At 36.1% G+C, this 18,213-nt stretch overlaps 1 protein-coding gene across 4 annotated transcripts in view; it reads left to right on the top strand.

Moving 5' to 3' along the window:
* Nucleotides 1-18,213, top strand: part of galnt9 (polypeptide N-acetylgalactosaminyltransferase 9) — a 115,661-nt gene that overhangs the window by 42,621 nt on the left and 54,827 nt on the right. For all 4 annotated transcript variants that reach the window (XM_079871686.1, XM_079871687.1, XM_079871688.1 and 1 more), the window contains one exon: nucleotides 15,223-15,389. In XM_079871686.1, the coding sequence (XP_079727812.1) occupies nucleotides 15,223-15,389 (167 nt within the window). The remainder of the gene's footprint in view (nucleotides 1-15,222; nucleotides 15,390-18,213) is intronic.

Raw genomic sequence — 18,213 nt, forward strand, 5'->3', positions numbered from 1 at the left:
TTAGGTGAGCCGCAGTGTGCAAAGGCATTTGTTCTACTCTAGCACACACTGCAATTTCACAAGTTCACACTTACAAATAATTAGATTGTGTAAAAGAGGATGGGTATTTGGCATGCTGTCTGGGGTGGGGCCCCAAGCTCAGAATGTGGCCCGAACCCAGAGTACTCACCCCATATCTCTGGCTGGGATAGGAACTAGCCCAGAGTGAGGAGTCGGGATGCAGAAAGACTGCAGAGGAACGAAGGTGAGTCGGCTATATATATAGGCCTCCAATCATGCTGATTGTGTAGATTATTTGAACGTGTTCCTCCCATAGTTAATCATTTAATTTCTGATGCATTCCATTTTTTTTGTGCCAATGTTATTTTAGTATCATTGAGACACTTACGTTTTTATTAATAGTTTGAATTAGGTTATATATTTTCCATTTTAATTTCCATTTTTGTTATTTTTATTCATTTTGTTGTGTTTTTGTCAGTTTTATTGTTTTTTACATGTCTATACAGTTTTTATTCATTTTTTAATTTAGTTTTAATTGTTTTAGCACATCAAGTTAAACTAAATGAAAATGAAAAATGTTTCTTTGGGAACTAGCTGAAATAATATAAGTCTGCACTTTTTAATTTTTTTATTTATCTCAGTTAAAGTTTATTTTATTTCAAGTAACAACATTTTTTTTATAATGTTTTTGCATGGTTTTAGTTTTAGTTTTTTTCAACTATAATAACCTTGTTTTTTGCATTGAAAATTAAATTCAATTACATATATTAATAAGGAGATCATTATTTACTAACCCTAATGTCATTCCAAACCTATATTACTTTCTTTCTTCTGTGGAACACAAAAGGAAATAAAAAAAAGTTTGTGTACATTATTTATTTATTATATCTCTCACTTTTTTTCCTCACCATAAATATAGCTGTGGTAGCTGACATGGCATTAAACTATAAAGAAACAAACAAAACTTAATTTTTTCCCAATAAAGTTAAGTTTAATTGGGTCCGATGTTGATTTGAATACTATTGACTTTCATTGTATGGATAAAACAGTTAAAATATTCCTCAAAATATCTTCTTTTATAATCAAAAGTAGAAAGAAAGAAGTTTGCAATGTAGGTTCGGAACGACATGAGGGTGAACAGAATTTGTTCACAAGATATTTGAGAACATTTATTCCATTTTGTGATTTGTTCTGAAGTAAAAGTAAAATTTGGAGTGGTGTGCAACAAAATCCGACTTTATTGACTTGTCCTGCCACACATGCCATGGCCCTTTAAAACCATCTACACTGCAGATGGTTGATTTTCAAAAGGAAAAACGGGTTTATAAATAGCCCAGTGGCTGAATCACTTCCCACATGTTAGCATTACAATGCCCTTCAGGGAAGAATCACATTAATAGAGTCAATAGCTAGCAGTGAAAAAGCATTGTGTTAGACAAAGGAGATATGACTGTGTGGAATAGTATCCCTGCCCACTAGGATAGTGTTAATGGTTGGAATGTTAATAATGCAACAACAGTCCAGGGGTATTTTATATGTGGGGAAAACGACCTTAGAAACAGCTCTGGAATATTAATGGTCATTCATAATAAGTTATATATATTTAGAACATGACCCAAAGCACAGATCCAGTGATTGAGAGGGGATATAAAGGCTATCCGTATCTAGGTTTTCTTTTGATAGCTAGCTTGGTTTGTTGTGGTTAATGGTGGTCAACTGTAAAAAACGAAATATAAAAATATGAATTCTTTTCAGATATTCTAGACAAAAGTTGCTTTTATCACACTGATGGGTCTTTGTTTGATTGAAGCCATTGTTGATGATGGAGGTTGTCTTGTAATTGCTATTCTGAAGCCGCTTTAGTTCTTGTGATTCAAACTGTGTGCAAATCACAATTCTTTTTATGTGTGTCTTGACAATAATGCTTCCCACTTGCATCGCTGATAAACACAATCATTCACGCTCCTGTACACAAACATGTGTTACCCAAGATATCGCCGTCTGACTTGCACAATCCAAGCCATCACAAATCCGACCCTCAATCAGCACGAGGGGAAGGAACTATTATACACCTCTTCTTGTTTCGAGAATGAAAACTTAATGATAATGATTTCTTTAACATGTACTGTAATCGTGGTAAATAATTCACAGGCTCTTGTTTGGTAAGAAACATGAAAAATTCAAATGAACTTCGGCTTGCAGTCCTCGCTTTCATAATTTTGCAAGTAACACTGTGAAATGTGTTTGTATCATTCTCATGGGCAGCGCTAAAATACAGTTCGTTTAATTAAGTCCGTTAAGTCTTTGAAATGTTTCTGAAAGAAGTCTCTTATGCTCACCAAGCTACTTGATTAAAAGACAGTAAAACAGTATTATGGTCAAATATATATACACAATTTAAATAACTGTTTTCTGTAATATATTTTAAAAGGTCATTTATTCCTGTGATGCAGAGCTGAATTTTCAGCATCATTACTCTAGTCTCCAGTGTCACATGATCATTCTAATATGTTGAACAACTGTATAGGTCTTCGCTGGGTAGATTTGGGTGGTCCTTGAGATGTTAGGGCCCACGCAGTGCTCTTTTGAAACGGTCCTGTAGAGAACCAGCCTGGTTTCATTGTTAATACAGGTATTAATATGTAACTCTTACAGACACAAAACATCCTTAAATAATGCTTGAACGATTGATTAACATTATGTAATCAATCGAAACAGGTTTGCAGCAGAAGTCACAGAACAGAGCGAAATGTTATTATTTCATATTAAGTAGATGAGTAAACTGCATTAAATAAATTGATGTGACAGTTGAATACAATAGAAACAAAACTTTAATGCCATGATTTTAATATTCATAAATATGAATATTCGTATGCATTTGTACATCTGTAAAGTTGTTCAAATGTAAATAATTTATGGTTTAGTGCTGTCAATACGTAAATATTGTACGTTTCAATGGGTATGAAAACGTTTGGTAGAACCACACTTTATGTAAAAATACACACATATTCTCGTGAGATCACGTTGAGAGAACACAACCAGTAGCATTCAGCCAGCAGCATTGAGCCTCAGAGTGGTTTGTTTCTCTGACACAAATCCCATGCAAACAGTTGTTGATGTGTTACTTGGCTAATGCTTACTAGGAGTCATCCTCCAAAGGTCTTTGATGTCCAGAAGGGGCAGTGCATTGATGGCCGTTTGTCTTTAATGTATATTTAATTGCAAATCTCCAGGATACGTGGTTCTTCAGTCTCTCTGGCTGAAGGTCTAATTGATGTGTTTTCTCAAACTAAAGGCCGTATATTTTATGCAGGCACAAGAAAAGTAGTCTCTTAAAAAGGTCAAGCTGACCTTAGCTCAAACTACTTGAGGCAAATGAATTTACCACAAACCAAAGAAAACAAATCAATATAGCTACATCAATGAGCCATTTTATTATTGACTCAGGAAAAGATGAAGCAGGAAACTGTATAAGGAGATTGAACAATCACAAATGAATGAAATGTATTGGCACATTGAGTGTAGGGCATTAGGAGAGTGTTTACATTTTGAGAGAAAGTGTATAAAAGAATCAATGGATTGTTCTTCTTTTGAGTCTTTATTTAGCAGAAATGAGATCAAAAGGGTGTTGATAAATCTCTGATATATTAACACTCCTTCTTCTACTGATGAGATGTTATCAGTGAAAACATGGAGCGGTGACAAGGCAATTTTTTTTAGCTGAGGTATATGATCACAATCAGAATGTTGCTTCTAGACTGGAACCAGAATGGAAAGGAAGTGTTAGAGGTTTATGTGAAGTCTTATGTAGAGAAATGATTCAGGGAGAGGCAGTGGGAAAAGAGAGAGAGAGATGGGAATACGTCTTAATCTAGGTGTCTGTTTCTGTCATGCTTTGTTCCAGGTCAAATTATGATAACTGGACAGCCAGCTTTGGCTCTATTTCACACGGATGAGTCCATCTCTCATCTTGTTACAGCCCGCAGCTGCCTGGCCCTGTCCAGCGGTACAAATTCAGACTTGAGCAATGGCCTAGATTGCAGATAGTAACTAGAGCAATGAAAGTGTAACATTACTTATGGTCGTGAAGCTAAATGAATACACAACATAGCGCAGCCCACATTGTATGGAAAAGCATCTGTGTCATTTGAAATGCACATACAGATTCTTTTGGTTTAATGAGTCAATAAAACAATATATACTGCAAATATTTATACAGTATATATATATATAGTTATATATATATAACACAGTTTTATTTATACAGTATATTTATACAGTATATATATAAAGATTGTTTAGCAGACACTTTTATACACTACAGCCTCAAAAAAAGTCAAATGATCAATTCTTGGACTGCATGATTATGGAATATTTATTATATCAGCTAGACTGTTAAAGCGAGCATGCAGCTATGGCTAACATCCAGTGGATAAAAAAACAAAATATTATGATAGTTTCAACAGTGACAGCTGTGCAGATATCATTCAAAGATATTTATAACAGTCCTCTAATACCATGTAGTTTTGCAGCCATAGCAGCATAAGGAAGGTTTGATTGATCAAGCCATTAAAGCATTTTTTTCTCCTTCCCAGCAGGTTGCTGTTATTCCAATCCCTTATTTTTTTTCTTCCTCAATTGCTCATGCAAAGCACTGTGAATGCAAAACTGATGTCACCAGCCATATTTTTCCACAAAATGTGCATGAATACATCAAATAAATCCAAGTAAATCCTTCTATGTGTTATCACAAAGAAAAGCATCGCTGCGTTCAGGTGAAATAGCAACTGTGCCAAAACAACAGTGCAATGTCACATCAACGCTTGAAAAACAAGCCTATTTTTAATCATTTGTAATCTTTGATTGAGTACAAATATTCATAATATTTGTTAATATTATTATTATTATTATTACATATTATTACTATTCATATATTATGTCAAGATGGGGAAGAAAGACTTTCGCAACTTCCGTTTCATGCTGACTTTAACTTCAATAACCCTGGCTTAGTCTATTTGTATAGTGTACTCATTGTTTGCATATAGTGCGGGAATTTGAGATTTTTTAACACCTAATGTGAATTGTGTTTTTGGATATCTTTGGATTAAACCTACTTAGTGTTGCATCATTTCAGACTGACTGTTCTCCACCTGCAGTTAAAACATTGAACATCACCATTACTGACTCACTAAGACTACGTGGCTCTTTCACACGTGTGAGTGTGTGGGTGCAAGTGTGTAAATTCACACAGGGAAAGCTGTTGCTCCAGATTGGGTGAGGGGATTTTCACCGAGGGGGGGCAGAGCCATTAAATATTATCGACTGGCAGAAGGGGGATCAAGGAACATTATCCATGTTTTTAAGGGCGGGAAAAAAAGATTCGTTTTTTTTTTCTGTTTAATGGGCTTGAGTAATTCTTAGTATGGCATATCTTAAAAAAAAGGTTTTATGCTGGTTTGTCCATATATTTTTATATAAATAACATTTTTGGGCGGGCCTTATTCATGATGAGCAGAATACATTTTTTTGTAAATCCATAAATCCATTCGTGCATAAACTGTTTTTGTTTTGTTTTTACATCGATTTACATAGGAATCATTCTGCTCTTTAAATGTTACCTAACAATAAAGGACAATTTAAAGCTGCTGTAAGCAATTTTAGCCTAATAGGCAACTAGCTCACTTCTGTACTCTGCATATGCAGAGATGGAGTTTGTTCACCTGAGCTGCTGAGACACGCTCCGCGCATGTACATAATAACAGTGCAACACTTCGCTATGAAACCCAAAGCGTGTCAGACTTAATATGCTTTCCCAAATGCATGTTATTGAAAACCCAAACAAACAGCACACGCAAAGACACATATCGTCAGCATTTACTGTGAATGGATCTCTGAGACGCTGGAAGAAACACCTAACCTGCATGCATGTAAATAATTAAAGCATTGCGCTTCACTCTGAAACCCTCACCATATATATTCATTTAATTTAATATAGCGTTTAACCCGCCAAAGTGGCTAGTGGGAGTGATTATGTTACACGCCACTGCTGAAATCCACCTGCATTTGGTGGGTTGGCAGGTGTTAATGTCAAGTCCTGGCTGTGTTGGAGCTAAGCTCTGCAGGTAAGTGGACCTCGAGGACTAGAGTTGCCATGGAATCAGACCACATCTCATCCCTTCAACTGCATACCTCCTCTCTAAACCTCCATCCTTCAAAGTCAATGCTGCAAACCCCAGTGCATAGTATGACTGACGGGTAGAGGTGCAACTCCAGGATTTCTGATCGGCTATAACACACAAGCCATGGTCAGATCTTTTTTGCCGTTTACAGAGCCTTGGGCTAAAACAGAGACTTTTGTGATTTCTCTGGACACAGTATTTCTGTGATGTCTGTCAGACAGGGACATTTTATGCTTGTTATTTCAAAAAAGACTTCACCGTTTAACATTCCGCATAAAAATACCAGTATTCGTGCTAGAGTGATAGTGCGGTTGTGTTAGACTAGGCACAATTGCCTGCTGACCTCAGATCTTATAGGAAAATCATTTATGGAGGTTGTAATGAAAGAAATTCTCATGCATAAATTGCCAAACTCATTGTTTTAGTGGACCATTAGTCATCTGTGATCTGTAATTGTTGTCTTGCAGTATAAATGAAAAAATGTCCTCAACTGAAACACTGTATAGAACTCTTCAAAATGCAGATAGTTATATATATATATATATATATATATATATATATATATATATATATATATATATATATATATATATATATATATATAGTACTGTGCAAAAGTCTTAGGCATGTCAATATCCCCCCCCCCCCCCCCAAAAAAATGGTTTTAAGTCAGTTATTTATATCTTTTGCTGTAGTGTGTCAGTAGGAAATATCAGTTTACATTTCCAAACATTCTTTTTGCCATTAATTGTAATAATCCAGTGAGATTTCTGTATGCACAAGGAGTCTGACAACAGCCGGTATGATCTGATCTCACCATCATCGAGTCCGTCTGTGATTACATGAAGAAACAGAAAAAACTGAGACAAACTAAAGAACTCCAGAAGAACTGCGGGAACGTCTCCAAGACGCTTGAAGAAACCTTCCTGCAAAGCTACAGTACTGTGAAAATGTTGTATAAGGCGAATCTGCAGGACCGGGCAGTTCTAGCAATGTGGTCTGTGAAGTTCAATTGATCATCAATCACAATTCCAAGGTTCCTGGCTGACCTGGAAGGAGTTATGGATGACGAACCAAGCTGAATGGAGAAGTTGTGGTGTAGTGTTTGGTTGGCCGGGACCACAAGCAGCTCTGTCTTTGCAAGGTTTAGTTGAAGGTGGTGGTCCTTCATCCAGCCAAAAATGTCTGTCAGGCTGGCTGAGATGCGAGCAGCTACCGTTGGATCATCAGGCTTGAATGAGAGGAAGAGTTGTGTGTCATTAGCGTAGCAGTGATAGGAAAAGCCATGTTTCTGAATCACAGATCCAAGTGATGACATGTAGATGGAGAAGAGAAATAGTCCAAGCACTGAGCCCTAAGGCACTCCAGTAGCTAGATGTTGGGTCTTAGACACTTCACCCCTCCAAGACACCCTGAAGGACCTACCTGAGAGGTAAGACTTGAACCATTGGAGTGCGGTTCCCGAGATGCCCTTCGTCTTTAGGATTGACAAAAGGATCTGGTGGTTAACTGTGTCAAAGGCAGCAGACAGATCTAGCAGGATGAGAACTGAGGATTTGGAAGCTGGTCTTGCCAGTCTCAGAGCTTCAATTATTGAGAGCAGGGCAGTCTCAGTTGAGTGTCCACTTTTGAAACCAGACTGGTTGTTCTCCAGGAGGTTGTTCTGTGTAAGAAAGGAAGATATCTGGTTGAAAACAACTCCTTCAAGTGTTTTCGCAACGAATGGAAGAAGGGATACCGGTCTGTAATTTTCCAAACGTGCTGGATTTAGAGTGGGTTTCTTAAGCAGTGGGGTTACCTGAGCCTGCTTAAATGCTGTGGGAAAGGTGCCAGTGTGAAGAGAGGTGTTGATGGTGTGCGGGTACAACTGAGGAAGAAATGGCTTGAAGTAGATTAGTGGGAATATGATCAAGCGGACAGGCAGTAGGGCGATTGGAAAGGAGGAGTTTGGATACTTCTGCCTCTGAAAGCAGAGATAAGGAGGGTAGAATGTGTGTGTTAGCTGGTAAGATGTGCGTGTCAGTTTGTGGTTTGGTAAATTGGCCGCTGATGGTGGTTGTTTTAATTATGAAAAGTGTGGCAAAATCGTCTGCTGTTAGGGTTCATGAAGGGGGAGGAGGTGGAGGTTTGAGAAGAGAGGAGAAGATTTTGAAAAGCATGCGAGAGTCAGAAGAATTGTTAATTTGTTATGATAGTAAGTCATTATAGCAGTAGAGATATTAGCAGAGAAGGAAGAGAGAAGGGATTGATAAAGACCAATGTCAGTAAGATCTTTCGATTTGTCGATTTCCTCTCTGCACCCCTGAGTTTAGAACGATGTTCGTGGAGAACATCAGATAACCAGGGGGCAGAGGGTGTGGCGTGGGCTGGCCTGGAGGAAAGGGGACAGAAGTTTGTCCAAGCAGGATGTTAAAGTGGAGAAAATAGTATCAGTTGCACTGTTAGTGTTGAGAGCTGATCAGGTGGAGGAAGTGTTGATGAGACCAAAGAAGATAGGCGAAAGGGTGAGAGTGAGCATAGGTTTCGCCGAAAGGTGACCTGTGGAGGAGTGTGTGTTGTGTTCTGAGGCAGGTTGAGAGTGAGGAGGAGGTGATCTGAGGTGTGCAGCGGAGTGACCAGTTTATGGTCAGTGGAGCAGAAGCGCATGTAAATAAGGTCCAATTGGTTACCTGATTTGTGAGTAGCCGCAGTGGATACTCGTTTGAGATCGAATGAGGCAAGCAGAGTGTGGAAATCAACAGCCTGAGATTTTTCTAGGTGGATGTTGAAGTCTCCAAGAATTATGAGAGGTGTACCATCCTCCGGGAAGGATGAGAGTACCACATCAAGCTCCTCCAGTAAACTGCCAAGCTGACCTGGGGGACAATAAACAACTACAAAATGGATTTTAATAGGACTAGTGATGGAATGAAATTCAAATGAGCTGTTGTCACACAGAGGTGGTAAAGAATCAAATTTCCAAACATTTGAGATGAGAAGACCAGTACCTCCACCCCTTCCGGTCAGGCGAGGGGTGTGTGAGAAAGTGAAGTTAGTGGAGAGGGCAGCAGGTGTGGCAGTGTCCTCTGACCTGATCCAGGTCTCAGTCAGTGCCAATAGGCTGAGACCTGAATGACTAGAATTAGATGTAATGAAATCAACTTTGTTTACAGCAGACTGGCAATCCCAGAGACCAATAGGAAAAGAGAACAAAGTAATAGAAGACACAGGAAAGGTACGCAGGTTGTTAGGTTTGTACTGCCTCCTACGTGTGACATTTGATTTACGTGTGTTATTAATAGAAGGGATTTGAAAACACATAGTGAAAGAGAGGTCACAAACAAATAAATCAGAAGAAAAGTTGTGTAGAAGAGAAAGGAAACAAGAAAATAATACTCAAGTGCCTTGTAAAAGAGTCAGTAATAAAATAAGATCAAAGATACAAATGAAATAAACAGTGCTTTTCAGGTGTGTGTATGTGTATGTATTGTTGTAGTGTCTGCACATTTTAGAATATATACTGTACCGATGCTCATTATTAACTAATACCAGTTGATCTTCCAGTTCAGTGCAATATTGATGCACATATATGCTTTTATTGTCTTGGTTGTATGTAATTTGATCCATTTTTGTTCAGTATACCTTTTTTGTGAGCAAACAACTTTGGTATTCTTCAATAATGTGATTGCCCAGAGAATTTTAATCTGCTAAATGCCAAACCTAGACTCTGTAATCGTATTTTATGAAATATAACCTATTCCTGAGCTCCGTAATCCTCAGACATATTAAAAGAGCTGAGAGTAAAGTCCACACAGGCAGGAGCCTCATGCTGTTTTCCCAGGGCTCAGGATGGATAGAGGGAGGGATTTCACAGTGAGATGTTGATCAAGAACTTATGGTTGCCATAGTAACTAGTCTGCATTTACAGTGTGAAATAAAGGCTATGTTGGCATGCCTCAATTTTCCCCACAAGATACGGGTACATGTGGGAATGAATTTAGGGGCTTGTCAGTCTTTGTCAATAGCTAGAATGCAGTCAATATGGGCATATTTAACTAATCTTAAGTTTTGAGACTTAGAGTTGTATTTTGTAAGGAATAATTGAAGACGTCTGAATTATTAGAAAAATAATGCATACCCGAGGTGGTAATCCGGCCATAACACAAAGCATTAGTTTTAAATAAATCAACAGGTTACCACACCTCAAAACATTGTTCAGATGTTGTATTTCAAGACTTTTGTCAGGTTTTTGTCTTTAAAACACTCTTGTGTGTAGGACTAATTTCTTACGCATCTCATCCTAGGCCTCCGTTGCTCATTCCAAAAAGTAATTTTAGAGCTAGTAACGGAGGCTTCAGCCAGTAATAGCAGACTAATGCAGTCATTAATGCAGTTTGAGAGAGAGAGAAAGAGAGAGAGAGAGAGAATTTTTTGAATTTGAAATGCTCTTTATTACAAATCTACATAAAACAAATCACAAGGTATAAATTATCACAGAGAATAAAAATTACAGAAAATGTGTAAAAAATAATTCATCTTCAATCATAGAACACAATGCTCCTTTGTTACACCATTTTAGTTCAAAAGAAATAAGATCATCCATAGATTTATACAAATTAAAATCAATCAACACTCTAGACTTTATAAGATGTGGAAACAACACAGTAACATTATGTCCAGGTCTTTGTTCAATCTTATTTTTTCTACTTGAATAGATAGCTAGTTTAGCTTGACCCAAGATAAAAATTGACAATCAATTCCTCTTTTCTGCACATATTTTGCACCCAAAACAAATATTTCCTTAGAAAAAGTTTAATTAAAAGCAGATTTTTTTGAGAATTCACAAAGGTTTTGTTTACAAAAATTCATCTTGTTACAATTATATAGCCTCAAAAAAAATAAAAAAAATAAAAAATAAATCAAAATAAACTTAATATAAATCAGTAAAGTGTGAAAATTAATTCATCTTCAAAAATAGCACATAGAGCATCATTACAGCTCCAAATATTTTCAAAGGAAAGCAGATCATCAATACATGTATAATAATAAAAATCAATTAAGATTCTAGATTGTACCAAGTTAAAAAACAATACAACAATGTTTTGTACTACATCCTGTTCAAGTTTTTCTCCTGCTCAAATAGATGGCCATTTTTTGCTTGTCCCACCACAAAATTAAGCAGTTGACACACAAACTTTTTCTTTAAGACATATTTACATCCTAAAATGAAAATCTCTTGTGAGAATACCTCATTGCATTTTTTAAAAACATCTTTTAAAACAGAAAACAGTGGTTCTAGTCTGTAACAGTTTAAAAAAGCATGAAAATAGTTTCTCTGTCATCACAAAAAGGACACTTATCAGTGCTTTCAAGATTTAAGACAGAAGTAAAAGCATTGACTGGAATAACACCATGAACAATTCTCCAATGTAAGTCTCCTGTCTTTTTGGTCAAAGGTGGTTTGTAAAAGACTCTCCATTCAGTTTTTTGTTTTGTTTTTTTCTTTCAACTTGAAAAAAAAAAAAAAAGTGTAACTATCCAACTAGCCAAGGTGTTTCTATCCTATTATTCAACTTTTTCTTGTTAAAAACAATTACACAGTATACAAAAGCTTTCTGTCACCGGAAAAAAAAAAATCAACACTTAAAGAATCAGCTTATTCAAGATAAAACCCAGTGCACCCATCCAACTTAAGAGCAAAAATCAAACCTGGAAAACACTCTTCCAAGTCTGGATGACAGTTCGTTTTTATTGTCAAATAACAAAAGTCTCTCTTGATCACTTATAGCAGATTCCCATCTCTGAAGAAGTTGTGCTATAACGCGAGTAGAATTGATTCCAAGATATCGAGATGTTGCTTCCTTGTTTTTAAAATCAAGTCCAGCTACTTCCAGCAAACGGCCAAGAGTCACTATTTTGTTGTCAATACGTGCTTTGTTTAGTCCGGGGAGGAAAAAATTGTTCGTTAAGTCCAAACGCTTCCCATGGATTAAAGGTTCTTCTAATAGCCAGTAAAGAGATTTTGAGTCTTCCACTTTTTGAAAAGTAAAAAGATTCCACAATTTAAAAACATTCTTATAAAAAAACAGGTAACATAGGAAAACTTAATTTCAGTGGATCCATCAAAAAAATTGTCCTGCCCAAATTAAAATTACCCAATCTATTCAAAATCAATCTTTCTACAATCTAATTCCAGTTAAAAACATCTGAAACAGGTAAAAGTCTTTGCACAAATTGTAATCTAAAAGCAGCTATTCTACTTTGCAGATGTATCAGTCCCTGACAACCTTCTTCTTTGGAAAGAAATAAAACACATTAGCGGGACCCAATGCATCTTATCCCAAAAAAACACACACACAAAAAAAAACAAGCAGTGCTTGTAGTTTTAACAAAGTTAACGGGGGATCTAGACAAACAAACTTGTGCCACAGCAAAGAAGCCACTAAATTATTAGCAATTAAAACTCGCCCTCTAAATGACGTTTTTGGAAGCAGCCATTTCCATTTCCCAAGTCGACCTTTAACTTTCTCAATTATACCCTCCCAGTTTTTTTGTGTAACTACTTCATCTCCAATAAAAATTCTTAAATATTTAAAACCAATTTTTCCCCACTCCAGGCCACTCCAGTGTATCATTTTTCCAATCCCCTAGCAGAAGATATATTTTTTAAAGTTTTCAACAAATTTAACAAAGCCTGAATATCACTTTGTCCATTGATACACACAGTCACATCATCTGCATAGGCCGACAGTATCAATTTATTCCCTCGTTCTGGTAAAATTACACCTTGAAGTTTACACCTTATCTGATTTAACAAAGGCTCAATTGCTAAAGAATATAACATTCCAGATAATGCACAACCCTGTCTTATGCCTCTAAAATCTGTAAAAGTAGTACATAAACCACCGTTGACCTTTAAAATACTCTCCACATCATTATAAAGGACTTTAATGTAGTTAATAAAACTCTCACTAAAGCCAAATGCATTTAAAACCTTCCATAAAAAACAATGTTCTACCCGATCAAAAGCTTTTTCTTGATAATGAAATAAAACCACAAGTTAGGTTTAGCATCTTGGAGACTTCGATAAGATCACGAATAAAAGAAATGTTGTCAAATATCGATCTACCTGGGACACTGTAGGTTTGATCAGGATGAATAACACTGTCCATTACATTACCCAGTCTGTTAGCTAAGACCTTCGATAAAAGCTTGTAGTCGCTGCAGAGCAAAAAAACTGGACGCCAACACTTTATGTCTCCAAGATCTCCTTTTTTGAGGCAACTTTGAGGCAGTTTACCCCTTGCCAGACTGGTATTCAAGACTTCTATGAGATCTTCTCCTATTGTTGACCAAAAAGACTTGTAAAAGTCCACTGGTATACCATCGATGCTTGGTGTTTTTCCAGACACCATCCCTTGAAGTGCCTTCTGTAGCTCACTCATACTCAGAGGACGAGTTGCTCTTTTCAAAGAAAAACTCATTTTCTAGCTCTACAGCAACTTCACTTTTATATAAATTCTCATAAAAACAGGGCAGTTGCTCTGGCGAATATCCAAAAGATCTGTCAAAAAAATTTCAGATTCAGATCGTAAAGCATGAGTGGTTCTATGTTGACCATTCTTTTTTTCTAAATTAAAAAAGAATTTAGTTTAAGCATCCATTTGATTTGTATTTTTAAATCTCGACCTGACCAGGGCCCCATGTTTCCTGGAACCAAGTAGATCAGCCAATCTAAAAGTAAGTCTAAGAAACCTCTTGTACCAGTAGACTCTGCCAATTCTTGGAGTTTTAAAATATCAGCCTCCAAATAAACAAAGTTGCTTAATTTGTGCTTTTCCTACATCCTACCATTGTTGTACAGAGTTATAAAAACCTTTCTTAGTTTTAAAATCTTCCCAAAAAAAGTTAAAACATTCTTTAAAATGTTTGTCACTTAATAATGCAGTGTTGAATTGCCAATAAGCACTTTGGGGTTTTAAAAGATTACATTTGACCATTCAATGGTCAGAAAAACTAACAGGTACATTGTGACACTTCCTTATAACATTATAATGGTGTTTGAAAACGTAAAATCTGTCCAATCTTGCCATATAAATGATTTTATCAGGCACATGAGTCCAAGTATACTGTTTTTGCATGCCCTTTAATCGTCTCAAAAACATCACACAGTTCATGCATCTTAACAAATTGAATAAATCGATTTCTAGAAGATATATGAGGTTCTAAATGATTCCTGTCTAGATTAGATTAAGTGCAGTTAAAATCACCTCCCAAAAACAAAAACTCTTCTTGATTACATTTTTGTAACACAGTAAAAACACCATTCTCTCTATTGCGGAGACAGGACAGTGCACACAAATAAAAACAATAACATTCTCTTACTTTTAAAAGTCTACCTTTTACTATTTCTTCTACTTGAAAGGAACGTGGGTTAAACTTTTTGGCGAAAAGAATGGCTACTCCACTACTAAGTGAAGTATTATGACCACCCCACTCTCTAGCCCAATCAGAAGCATTTTTTTAGATCACTATGAGTTTCTTGCAGCATCGCCACATCTAACTTGTTTTGTTTCACAAATTCATAAATTTCCATTCTTTTCTTAAAATCTCTAGCTCCATTAATATTCAAGGAAGCAATATTAATTTCATTCATTTTTAAAAGAAAAGAAGAGAATCAAAAACAAGCAAAAGCTAATAAAAACAAAACTAAAAACCCATGCATCACGTTTGGCTTTTTAGTTATTATTATCATTTACAAGATCAGGGTTTAGAATTCTTACAATTTTCTTTAACTGATAGATTTCTTTGTTTGTGATCAAGCTTTGCACCATGAACATCTTGGTTTTGTCAACAAATTGTGACACCTGCGCGACGCACCGGTCTCTCCATCTCCACTGGCGTCGCTCATCCTTTATGCTTCCGCTCCTCCGTGAGAGATACGAGACCGGTGCGTCGTGCAGGTGTCGCTCATCAGTAAGCCCATCATTAAATGCCCTCACATTTGATTTATATATACATATATAACCTGCAAACTGAATACACTGATGTCTGTTTTCTCCAGGTGTAAGCAGTTGACCTACCCCGATGACCTTCCCCAGATCTCCGTGGTCTTCATCTTTGTGAACGAAGCTCTATCTGTCATCCTGCGTTCTGTTCACAGCGTGGTCAACCACACCCCGGCACACCTGCTCAAAGAAATCATACTGGTGGATGACAACAGTGACAGCGGTAACACATCCCTCTGTGATTTATTCATTGCTTTGTTTAGTCTGAAACGAATGCAGCTGTTAAATGTTTACCAGTTTCTCCTGTTGCTCCAGACATAAAAGATTTTATAAAGAAAGTGTACATAAAATGCTGTGTAAATAAACACATCGCGACATCCCAAGATAAAATATGAGTAACCTGTTTTGGAATGCAGCAACAGTCTGTGTTTTGTCTGAGCAAACAAACCTTTTTGTTGCTTGGTTAGAGACAGAGCTTAAAGACTGAGAAAAAGAGGAAAAATAAACAGCAAGAGACAAACACCTCGAGAGTAAACCTTTAGGTGTGTACTCTTGCACACAGCTCCGGGTTTATAAATAATCTTTGAAAGAAAAGACAGATCGCTCTTTTAAAAGAAAATACATTCTTACTGTTGCCACTGATACTGTGCATTTCGCAGTCATTTTATCTGGTCAAATTAGACCAGTATAAAAGTACTGATACAAATAAATTGTAAAAATGTTATTAGTGTGACAGTGACTCAAATGTTCTCAAAATAGTGTTTTTAAATCATTTTTTTTTTTTTACAATTTAACTTTAAAAAATTTTCTGTGTCACATTATTTATAGCAGCCTTAAAACCATGCAAGCAGAGCAATAATCAATCACTCTCTTCTAGAATCCTTTTCATCACTGTTGGGTATAGTTCATTTGAGTGCAGGTTTGGCTTTGGATCATAGAGGTTGTAAAGAGGGCTGCTCATGAGCACCCTTCTGAATCATAAAATGATAAATGGGATACCCTACAGGCTTGTGGACCTCATGGACACGCTTGAGCGAAGGCCATGAGATCAAAAGTCCGCATCGAGTGTGCCATTTGACACAGGGCCAATCTCTGATGCATTGTTCGGAATTCATTTTAGCAAATTGGTTCATTCTGAAGATTAAAACGAAACATTTTTAAATCATTTTCTCTGATTCTCAATATTTGATCAAAAATACAGTAAAATCACTAATATTGTATAATATAACAATTTAAAATTGCTATTTTCTATTTTTTTCTGTTATGATTTCTTATGTAATATATTTTAAAATGTAATTTATTTCAGTGATGGAAATTTTCAACAACTATTAGGCTACTACAGTCTACACTGTAAAAAATATTTTCATGATTTGTTATCACAACATTTTATCTTTTGTCAAATCAACTTAGATAATTAATTTGGTTCCCATAACACAATATTTTGAGTTTCTATTTATTAAACCAATCTCCTTTGTTGTATTAACTCAATTGTTTTATTGAGTTTTTATTGAGAGTGAGTTTTATTAACTCACAATTTTAAGGCAGCCGGGTAACTTACCTTTTTAAGTTAAACCAACAATACTTTTATACAGTGTATGCTGATTTGGTACATTTCTTATTATTATCAATGTTGGAAGCAGTTTTTGCTGCTTAATGTTTTTGTGAATATCATTAAAAAGTTTGAGGTCAGTAAGATTTGAATAATAATAAAATTAATAATAATATATTTTTATTCAGCAAGGATGCATTAAATTAGGTACAGTAAAGGCATTTATAATGTTAAATAAAATAAGTGCTGTTCTTTTAACTTAACTTAACTCTAAACTTTCTATTCATCAAAGAATCCTGACATTAATATACAATGGTGTCCACAAAAAAATAAAACAGCACAAACTGTTTTTAGCACTGAATAAGAACCATTATTATTAATTGAAAATCAATAATTCTTGATAATACCTGAGCACCAAATCAGCATTTTAGAATGATTTCTGGAAGATCTTGTGACACTGAAGACTGGAGTAATGATGCTGAAAATTTAGGAATGAATTACATTTTTAAATATATTCAAATATAAACAGATAGTAATAATTTCACAGTATCACTGTATTTTTAATCAAATAAATGCAGCATTAGTGAGCACTTCTTTCAAAAACATAAAAAGAAATCCTAATGATTCCAAACTTTTGACCGATAGTGGATGTATATGTATATATATATATATATATACTGTATATATATACATATATATTTGTATATGTGTGTGTGTGTGTGTGTGTGTTGACAAAATGTCCCTTTAGCAGATAGACATTTTTAAAACGGCAGTACTTCTCAATCTTGTTTGCGAACACAAAGAGATACCCACACAGGAGCAGCGTTGTGAAGAACAGATGACTTGCAGTACCACTATGTTCCCAATTTGCTGTTATCTCACACAGTCAGCTTCTCTGGATGCGGCGTTGACCATTTCTAATTTCATATGCTAATTTCCTGCTGATGTTTCAGCTTCTTCTAGCTGACATTAAACTGTTAACATGCAAAGGTTGCCTACTTGACCTTTTCTCAGCGCTGTAGCTTGTCGTCTCTGGTTTAGCGCTTTCGCCCAAAAAAACGGCTGGAAGCACAGACACCCTCAGCACTCGAATAATGAATTGACCTTAGCGAGCGCGTCTCTGTCTCTCTGTCTCTTGTCCATTATGAAGATATTTAATAGAGTGCCGTACTCGTGTTACACTGTTCACTGAAGCCAATAAGGTTTTTGTCCTCCTTTTCTTTCCCTCCATCATCCCTGTCTGTTTGGATTAATCTCAGCTGAATCCTGTTATGCAGGGTAACATTCATCCTCACCTTGTGAATAATATTAAGGGACATTGCATCTATTTTTTCTCATCTCATCAGACATGGAGTTGTATTGCGCCCTTGAAATTCAATTCATTTAGACATTGCTTGTAAACAGATAATAATGTGTTTCAGTCCAAATTTTGGCCTTTTAGATGAAGAGTTTGTTTAATACGTTTCAAGGACGTTCTTTTATTTGAGGTTCCAGCTAG

Source organism: Squalius cephalus, assembly GCF_949319135.1.
Source record: "Squalius cephalus genome assembly, chromosome: 5".
In the NCBI taxonomy this organism is placed as follows: Eukaryota; Metazoa; Chordata; class Actinopteri; order Cypriniformes; family Leuciscidae; genus Squalius; species Squalius cephalus.